Below are 10,084 nucleotides of genomic sequence, written 5' to 3'. Positions count from 1 at the left end.
TAGGAGATGGACACGGAACAGCTTTGGAAACACTTCGTCAAGGTAACCAATTATATAAATCTAAAAAGAATTGAGCTTTTATTTAGAGCGCAATATCTGCTAAACGTGCTCAGGGCGCTTTAAAAGGAGTATCAAATTAAGAAATTAAGGAGCTGGCACCGGTATAAGATAAAGATCTGAACAAGTGTGTATGTATGAAATGTGTCAGGCAAAGCAAGAATGAAAAATACAAGAAGAAAAAAACATCCCAAAAAATCAGGCAACCTCGACAAGGGATCGAACTTAAGACCTGACCTGTAATCAGAAGGTGTGAGGTTCGATCCCCAGTCGTGTTAGACTGATTTTTTTTTTTTTTTTTGGGGGGGGGGGGGGGGATAGTTTTTTTTCTTGTATTTTTCTTTATTGCTTTGTCTGGCACCTTTCACATACACTCGTTCAGATCTTTATTTTAGAGGGAGTGCCTAGCCAACAGCAACACATCACATGTTGGATGAGACATGACGCCTGATAGGCGATATTGCAACTCTTTTTTGTACCCGCAGGTACTCAATCTACACCTGAGTACGGTAAGAGAATGTGAGTGAAGAGCATTTTGCAAGAACTCAATCATGCGGGATTCGGATGGCATCAGCTCTTGGTGTTATTTTTAGACAGCCATTTTAATGACTACATAGTACTAACTAAATTCTATCAATCAGACTATAAACGTTTATTTTTACACATAGTTTTATGTGTCGTTATTTCAAATCCGACTGGCGGATGTTGTTAGTTTTTTTAGCTAAACGCATAGCCTCAATAGAAGGAACGAAATTGACGTCACTCACCTGTTTGTTATTTCTTTTAGACAGTCAATTTAATGATTAGTTCTCACTAAATTCTTTCAATTAGACTATAACGTTTAAGGTGACTTCGCGAAGTCCCAGGTTTGAGATTTTTGCCGAGATGAGGGTCATTTAAATCGATCGCTATTTAAAGGACGAGTTTTCTGGCCAAATTTTTAAATATGTTTTTTTTTCTCCAAAGTACAGCAGAGGACTAAAGGTGTCTATGCCCCCAACACATTCGACACTATCTTGAGGAAGACTCAAATGTACACAATATTTTTAAAGTTTGCGATTAATAAAAAACCAAGTAAAAAAAAAAAAGAATAATCTCATGACTGATGATCGGTGTGAAGGGAAAGCTGGGTATATGTAGAATAAATGAAATTGACACCAGTCGGCTCGTTGTCCTTGTTTTTAGACCGCCAGTTGGGTGATTAGTTCTCACCAAATTCTATAAATCAGTTTGCAAACTTTTAAGGTTCGACATGGGTAGTTGTGTGTGCTGGTACGATTGAAATGGCGGGCAGAATTATTGGTCATTACCTAAGTTAAACGCATACCATCAATAAATCTTCCCAATAGTAGAGATCAAAATTCAAGTTTCCTGCCAATCAAGTCATCGATCACATGACGTGTTGCTGTGAATATTTCTTAACAAATGTAAACACGCTGCTTTGTTTATGACAGTTATGATATAGATAGAATGAAGTTGACGTCACTCGGGTCTTTGTTATTGTTTTTTTTTGCCTTCCGCGTTTATGAGTAATTCTCACTAAAATGTATTAACCAGACTATAAACGTTTAAGGTTACACATTGTTTTGTGTGTTGGTCCGTTTTACTTCCGGATGGCAATGTTGTGAGCTTCTTGACCAAGCACATATTATCTATACATACTCATGGATCGAGCTGAACAAAATGAACTGTTCATCACAATAATTGTGATGTTGGATATTGCAAAAACTGTGAATACTTTTTATTATGTAGGTCATTTACAGCACATTTTTCTTTGTGAACAATGGCTCGAGAACATGGAACAATAATATAGATTGTCCGCATTCTGATGCTTTGCCATCCATCCTAACCACCCATAGGAAAATCGTCACATTTGTTACGATGCAGCCAACATTTTTCTCATTCTGATTTCTTTTGTACATCATAATATTTGAACAAAAATGTTTGCTATAGTTAAAATATATTAACACTGTTGAATAGCTCGTTTAGCAAAGAAATATGTATAACAGATTTTGTGTTTGAGTGAAATAAATATATTTTTGTATAGATAGTATGCGCTTGGCTAAGAAGCTCATAACATTGCCATCCGGAAGTATAACGGACCAACACACTATACTGTATGTATCCATGAACGTTTATAGTCAGGTTAATACAGTTCAGTGAGCATTACTCATAAACGCGGATGGCAAAATACAATAACAAAGAACTGAGTGACGTCATCTTCGAACTATCTATAGGTTGGGTGTGAAAATCCGGAAAATGGCCAGTAAGGAGAGGGTTAAGCTTTAAAAAAACTCACAAAATCCACCAGTCAGAAACAACGTACCCCCACACAAAACTATGTGTAACCTGAATGGTCTTATTTGATGAGAACTAATCACCAAAATGGATGTTTAAAAACAGTAACAAAATGCTGAGTGACAGCAATTTCGTTCCGTCTTTAGATAGTATGCGCTTGGCTAAAAAACTCACAACATTGTCATCCGGAAGTATAACGGAACAACACACAAAACTCTGTGAAACCATGAATTTTTATAGTCTGGATAATACAGTTAAGTGAGAATTACTCATAAACGTGAATGGCAAAAAAAAAAAGAATAACAAAGACCCGAGTGACGTCAACTTCGTTCTATCTATATATTGAATGAAGTGGTCGCCAGCAGCCAGAGAGGTGATCATTTCTCACCAAATCTTTAACCCATTGTTCTTTGTGTAAGTTATTATTGTTTAGACAGACAAAATTGGTAAACATTTCACTTCAACACACAATCAGTAAGTGTTCTTATAGAAACAAACACGTTCAAAAGCTCGAAATATAATCCAACTTCGCCTAAAACTAATTTCAACATTTCCCTCCCTCAAGGAATTGAAATCGGCCAACAGCTAGGAGTTGAACCTCTCCTAACCCCGGAAGAGATTCTGTTCGAGGCCACAGAACACCTCGGACTGATGGCTTACTCAGTACAGTTTCTCAAATTTCCAAGCTTATATTACAACACAGATTTTAGCCCTGAGTTAAACGACGAACATCGAAGTGTTAGCGACACATTCATTAACATCATGGCCAACGCCAATCTCAAGGTAAGTGTGCTCAGAATTTACCTTTTCTTATAGATTGACGGGTACTTTTTTGCAGGTCTGATAACTGAATTTATTATGGGCTCAATGAAGATATCCTCAAAATCAACGCAAAATATTATTCATAAGGTTAATATTACATCAGGCCCCTAATTTCGTTCAGTTATCAGACCTGTGAATATGTGTACATATATTTAGAGCCATAGTGTGTACTGTATTCTGGATTATGTTAAACTTGAGCTTTTATATAGCGCAATATCCACTAAACATGCTCAAAGCGTTTTGTAAAAGGTCCCTAACCAACAGCAACACGTAACATTTAGAACGAGACATAACTCCTGTTAGGCGATACTATATTTTTTTCCGACAGAGATATCGCTGTTAACGGACATGTACTCATTTTATACCTGAGTACGGTGAGAGAATGTGAGTAAAGAGCCTCTTCCAAGGACTCAACTATGCGCCGAGCGAGGCTCGAACCCATTACCTTCCGATCCGAAAGCGGGTGTCATACCACAAGACTACATAATCGCACATTATGTTGTGTTAATCCTCTCCTTACCAACCTACTACAGGAAAATCGTCACATTTATTACGACACAATAGATATTTTTCTTGCTCAGATTTATTTTGTATATCACAAATTTGAAGAACAATCTTTTGTTTAATTCATAAGAACTTAATGTCTTGTAGAGCTTGCTTTGCACACACAATTATTACGGTCAACATGCTTTTAGGGTAGGCATAACATGTTAGGAAATACTGAAAATGGCCAGTAAGGAGAGAGTTAAGCAGCATTTCCCAAGAACCGATGTGGATTTATTTACTATTCTGATGATACAAATAGGACTAAGCGTCTCAAACCGCTGATGTTTATGGGTTATTTTTTAGCCTAAAATTATTTCAAAACTTTGGGAGAAATTCCATAAACAGGCTCCACTAAGGGTCAAAACCCGTATTATAAAGCTATTAATTCAATGAACCTCTCATTTACTGTCTTTAGGGTTTCGTTTCATTCATCGTTGTTTATTGACAAAGGGGAAACCCGTAACGTCCACATTATCTGCCTTCGTTGAATAACTTGAAGCGTCCATTCCATTTGACTATTTTTATTTAAACTTATGTCAGTACGATAAATCTATGATCCTCTCCTTTCAGTTATGGCCGTACTCTTACATACACATATTATTATAATGACGCCAACAAACAGGGTTCAATACTGGGTGGGGTCTTTTGACATCCCATAGTAGACAGGAGGTCACTTACTTGTTGTGTCTTCTTTATCCTATAATATCTGTTTTCCAAGCTGCTTTCTGTCTTTGTCTTGGAGCTTGACTACTTGATTTTGTCCTGGCCCTTACCGGAGTCCTTAACCGAAGGGGAAACAGTCAAATATCTAGTGTTTGTTTGGGGAAGTGATTTTTTCCTTTTAAATCATCTCTGTATTATGAACTAATAGTTATTTTTTTTAAAAAGTGAGTGTATTCCTCTTAGTGGAATCCTGTGCGTGTGTCTGCATGAGGCGTTAAGATAATCTCAAACTAAATACATTGATGGTATGCTCTTGGAATCTACATCGGTTCCCTATTTGAACCAATTTCCGTTTGTCTTAGGTGCTTAATTGTAATTCTATTTTTACCATCCCATTTTACTGGCTCTGATATGACCTAAATGTGGTGCAAGCGCTGTAAAACCCTTGAAAACAAAAACAAACAAGAAGCGTTCAAAAGAACTAAAATGCTCAATGTGCATCTTGGGTTTTATATCTATTGTCGAAATCAACCCCCCCCCCCCCCCCCCCCCCCCCCCCCCCCCCCCCCAAAAAAAAAATCGTGTGGAGAAACAGGTTTATGAAATTGGCAAGCTAGGATTTGATCTTGTTTTATTGGCGGCCACAAACATTCTTGGGGTTTTCTCTGTTGTCAAGTTTCGGTGGTTCCCTGCCCTGTCCTGGCTAACGATAGAACAAAGGTCAGAGTCAGATAGAAATACGATTCAATAGTCTGATGTCACGCCCGCCCAGCAACGAGCAACTTGGTTCTAAATAAAGAAAATTGGTACTTCTTATTCTTCATTCTGGCTAGAACTTTTTCACATGTCATGTGATCAGGATTATAAAAGTCAAAACATGATCAGATTTATAATGTTTTTCTCCTCTGGATCCACTTTTATGCTCGTCGGAGAAGTATTTCATAAGGGCGTCCGCCACTATTCCGATAGTTTAGAACCAGTTACTAAGTTACTATGCGTCATTACGAGGGAAGTGACCTCACAACTGTTGAACCCTATTGTGTGGTTTCTCTCGGTGGCTCAGCTGTACGTGCAGTGTGTCTCGTCTTGTCACAAAAGTCAAGCAGTGTTAAGCGATGTCAGTGAGCGGATGAGTGGAGAATTTTGGTTACCGACGTTGTGTTCTTGAGAAAGACGATTACACACATTACATCATTCGACTCAGATGTGAATGAGTACCCTGGCCATAGGCAGTGACGGATATTGTAAGAGTGTTTGTACATAAAGGACGCCTAATAGGTCCCTTTTTTAGTCGCTCTTTGTGTGTTCAAAGGTGAATCCTTGGAAAAGTCTTTATTCACATTCTCTCACCGCACTCAGGTGTAAGATAAGCACATGGTCGGTAAAAGCGTCTTACATGGGTCATGTCATACAATCTCTTGCTTTGGCTTGGGATCCCGTGTACAGCGCTTTGAGAAAAGTTAATAAAGTTCGGCAATGTGGTCTTGTGGTATGACAATGCCTTTCGGATTGGAAGGTCCTGGGCTCGAGTCCCGTTCTGTGCGGCGCATAGTTGAGACCTTTAAAGGGGCTCTGTATTCATATTCCCTGTATTCCTGTGTAAAATGAGTACAATTAACAGCGTTGTCTTTGTCCGAAAATATAATGTAATATCTTTTTTAAGGCGCTATGTCTCGTCCTTCATGTTAAATATTGCTGTTGACTAGGGACACATTGTAAACCGCATTGAGTACGTTTAGTGTATATTGCGCTATATAAAACCAAGTTTTTTTTGTTTGTTTTTTGTTTGTTGTTGTTTTTTTTTTATTTTTATTATATTTTTTTTTAAATTACGAAATAGCAACCCACCACCATGCATACTTAGTGACAATATATATATATATATATATATATATATATATATATATATATATTATATATATATATATATATATATATATATAGTTAGAATGGAGTCTAACATCCACAGTTCAATCTACCTCCACTCCCCCATCCCGTCCATCCTTTTAACAACAATAATATTATTTAACAGTGTATGCTTCTCTTTTTATGGTCTTCTCTCCTTACTTCTACATTTTTCCCGCCCTGCGTTTAATGGCCGATAGGAGTGTAGGAAAGAGGCATTTGATAGTTTAGAATTCAAAGCGCAAATACCCTATCTCAATGAAATGTATTGATGCTGTGCGCTTAGATAAAATAATCACAGCACTCCGCCAGTCAGATAAAGCGTACTAACACACAAAACTATGTGGTACCCTTGAACGTTTATAGTTTGATATAATTTACTGATAACGAATCATTAAAACGGCTGTCTAAAAACAATAACAAAGATCTGAGTGACGTCAAATTCATTCCTTCTATATTAACTCCCTGCCCTTCTTACAAGCCATTTTTAGAATATTCGCCAAATTTTAACATCCACCCAACACAAAAATAGACTATTCTTACTCAATCAGAAAAAAAAAAACAAAAAACAAGTACATTCCATACATAATTTTGTATTGCAAAATGAACTCTACACCACAATGTCTGGTTTTATAACTGTAATAAGAATTAGATAAAGGCTATGTGGCCTAGTGGTATGACACTCGCTTTCAGATCGGAAGGTCCTGAGTTCGATCCTCGCTCGGCGCATAGTTGAATTCTTGGAAAAGGCTGTTTACTCACATTCTCTCACCGTACTCAGGTGTAAAATGAGTACCTGGCCGTTAACAGCGTTGTCTCTGTCCGAAAAATGTAATATCGCCTTACAGGCGTCATGTCTAGTCCCGCATGCTAAGTATTGCTGTTTGTCAAGGACACTTTGTAAAGCGCTTTGAGCACGTTAAGTGGATATTGCGCTATATAAAAGCTCAATTAAAAAACAGATTCTTTAAATTTTGTGATGTACAAAAGAAATGAGAATGAGAAAACGTTTGATTACATCGTGACAAATGTGACGATGATTTTCCCATGTTTGGTAATGGGAGGGTTAAACGAATCTGACATACGAGCGGGATGGTTTAGTGGATGTTATTGCACTATCTCCAAAAGGACCTTATTGTTAATCCCAATTTTCCCCGTTCTCTCGTGGCTATTAAGCTGTATAATTATGAGCGGGAGTGAGAGGGAGTGAGGGGAGATACAAGAAGTTCAATTCCTCTGTTGATTTGTATCGCTGCACTGCGGCTGACGCTTGGCCAATTTTGATTCTCTTCACAAAATTGATCCCGAGGACTAAGTAGAGATGGAAGGGGGGGGGGGGGAGAGGGAGGGGCGTGGGTTGTTGTGATATCTCAGTAGGGAGAGTACTCGATTTACACGCAAAAGGATCGAGTCAGTCCCAGGTGAAGTCGAGAATTTTTATGACCCCCCCCCCCCCCCGCCCCCCCCGTCCTGTCCCACCAGCAGTGATTGGGTAACTGGGTCTGTTAGATCTGACGTAAAGTACTTTACGATAGCAAGCGTCCTATCTAAAGGATAGCAAGCAAGCAATTGCCATTGTCTATTTTAAGCTGTAGAAACCGGGATAAACTCCGACTGCATGTGCCTTTTTATTTTTTGTTAAATAGAGGGAATTGTATTTTAAGTTATTTTTGTTTGAGGAAGGATCCTCTCTTGCGGAAACAAACAAGACGTGATTGTGTGGAGTAGCACAAAGTACTTTCCGTCAGATCTAATAAACCCAGCAACCCAATCACTGCTGTGCATACATGAGTGGTGGGGGGGGGGGGAGTGTCAGAAAAAATGATGATGATGATGATGATGGTGATGATGATGATGATGATGATGATGATGATGATGATGATGATGATGATGATGATAAAGTTGACGATGAATTTGCGATATTTATGATATCAACGACGCTTTATCGATGCAGTAAACGAGGTCAGTTGCACAAAAATTAAGAGAAATCATCAAATTATTAACAACAACCTTAACAACTTCTAATCTTCAAGTTTCGAAATGAAAGAAGAAGATAAAACAATGTTGTCCCGACCACCATGGGACACAGTGATCGTCACAAACGGCATAGTTTGTTGGACCAAAACAAAATCTAAGACATTAGTTTGATGGGCTCCGGTGTTTGTAATGTTATGTTTAGTATGCGGAGCGTCAGTTATTTTTGTTTCGACATAGACACAAGTAAATCAATCATTCTCCACTCCGGTGTCATCTGTTCTGTGTATGATGTTGATTCTGTCTTGATTTTATTCGAATTTTATTTCTAATTGGATTTGGATTTCAAGAACACTAGAAAGTTACTCAATATTTATTTGATGAAGAATCTGCTTTGATTTATTTATCAAATATCTTAATTCTTTGTATTATAGGATGTTTATTCTAAGGTGTTGAGGATTGAGTGTTGTATTTTGATTTCTCGTGCTCATGTCGTTGTTGTTATAATCGTTTCTAATAAGGACGAAATAAAAAATTACCCTTTCATTTTAAAGTTCATTTCATTAATAGATACGTAATTATCTAACACTCATTTGCCCGACAAAATAATGGAATGTCATGAAAATGCTAACGAAAAACAGAATCTTTCACGTTAAACCGTTTGTTTAGAATATGCACTTATTTGCAGGTCTGATAACCAAATTCCTTATGGACTCATTGTTGTAATACAAATCTCAAAAAAAAAAATACGCAAGATATTATCGATTACAACAATGTTAAAACTAGACCCATAAGCGGGTTCGATATGTCAGAACTGCATATATGTACATGTTGGTCTGTTTCGTTTTAGTCAAAAGAACAAATAGGTAGCCTAGAATCCAAAGAACGAAAATAAGCCCCAATGAATTAGCACTGAATGACTTCAATGAAACGCAAGGACGAAATAATTTTGAAAACATAACAATAAGCCGTGAAATAATGTCTTGATCAGAAATAACAAAATAATTTTAGGGCATGGTAGAAAAATAATTCTCTACCGTTTTTTAGAGGTTTAACGGCACTTGCAACAAACATGGTTTATGTAATACCAAGAGCTACTCTAGTGGTTTGAATTTCAAACTTGTTCCAAATACACTAGTCGAGTTTCCAGACTTGTGCTACAGTTCGGAACACGTTCGGAATTCTGTAAACAAAAATTAAAAGAGACCTGTGTTCTGAGCATTCAAAAAAAAAAATAAAAACAATTCCCGATACGGATTATAGCGGATTAACAAATTTCATAACTTCGAAAGCACTAGTCTTTGACTTTTTAATGTCATTAACTCAAATATGTTCATTTTTTTCATCAGAATCAAATAATATGCCTTTGAAGATAACCAAGCTTCTTGTGTTTCGTAGGAAGTATTAACATAACATTTCCCACTTTTATAAATATTCTATACTTGAAATACTTCATTTTCATTCACCTTCGGTTCTTTGCTTCTTTCGGCCGCGATTTTCTTGCTTACCATTAAACGGATTTGTTTTCATAATTTCGTCGCATAAACTCTTTGGATTGGATTGTGTATTATAACGACAGTGAATGACACTCAATTGTCATTGGTCTGTTTTATCTGGCCCATTCAAACGTTGTATAAGCCCAACAAGGCGATTGGATTGGATACACTGCGTTAAGGAAACTCATTGTCATTCTATCTAAACGTCTTTCACCTTAACCTGTTTCCAAACTTCATTATTTGACATCGCCCTCCACAACAGCACCAGCAACAGAAGATACAATAACATCAAAAGATACAACAAGAACGGCTTCTTCTACTAC

The 10,084-nt window shown here is 37.3% G+C and overlaps 1 protein-coding gene across 1 annotated transcript in view; it reads left to right on the top strand.

The window, feature by feature from the left end:
• The window catches only part of LOC144980616 (uncharacterized), a 13,566-nt gene that overhangs the window by 1,462 nt on the left and 2,020 nt on the right, over positions 1 to 10,084 (top strand). Inside the window, exons 2-3 of the mRNA XM_078928296.1 lie at positions 4 to 42; positions 2,921 to 3,138. Coding sequence (XP_078784422.1) covers positions 4 to 42; positions 2,921 to 3,138 — 257 coding nt within the window. The remainder of the gene's footprint in view (positions 1 to 3; positions 43 to 2,920; positions 3,139 to 10,084) is intronic.

The sequence above is a fragment of the Berghia stephanieae genome, chromosome 10 (genome assembly GCF_034508935.2).
Source record: "Berghia stephanieae isolate SIO BIC M18660-M18661 chromosome 10, UCSD_Bste_1.3, whole genome shotgun sequence".
NCBI classification, from domain to species: domain Eukaryota; kingdom Metazoa; phylum Mollusca; class Gastropoda; order Nudibranchia; family Aeolidiidae; genus Berghia; species Berghia stephanieae.
Note: the sequence above shows the minus strand (reverse complement) of the source record. Positions and strands in the feature narration are given on the sequence as shown.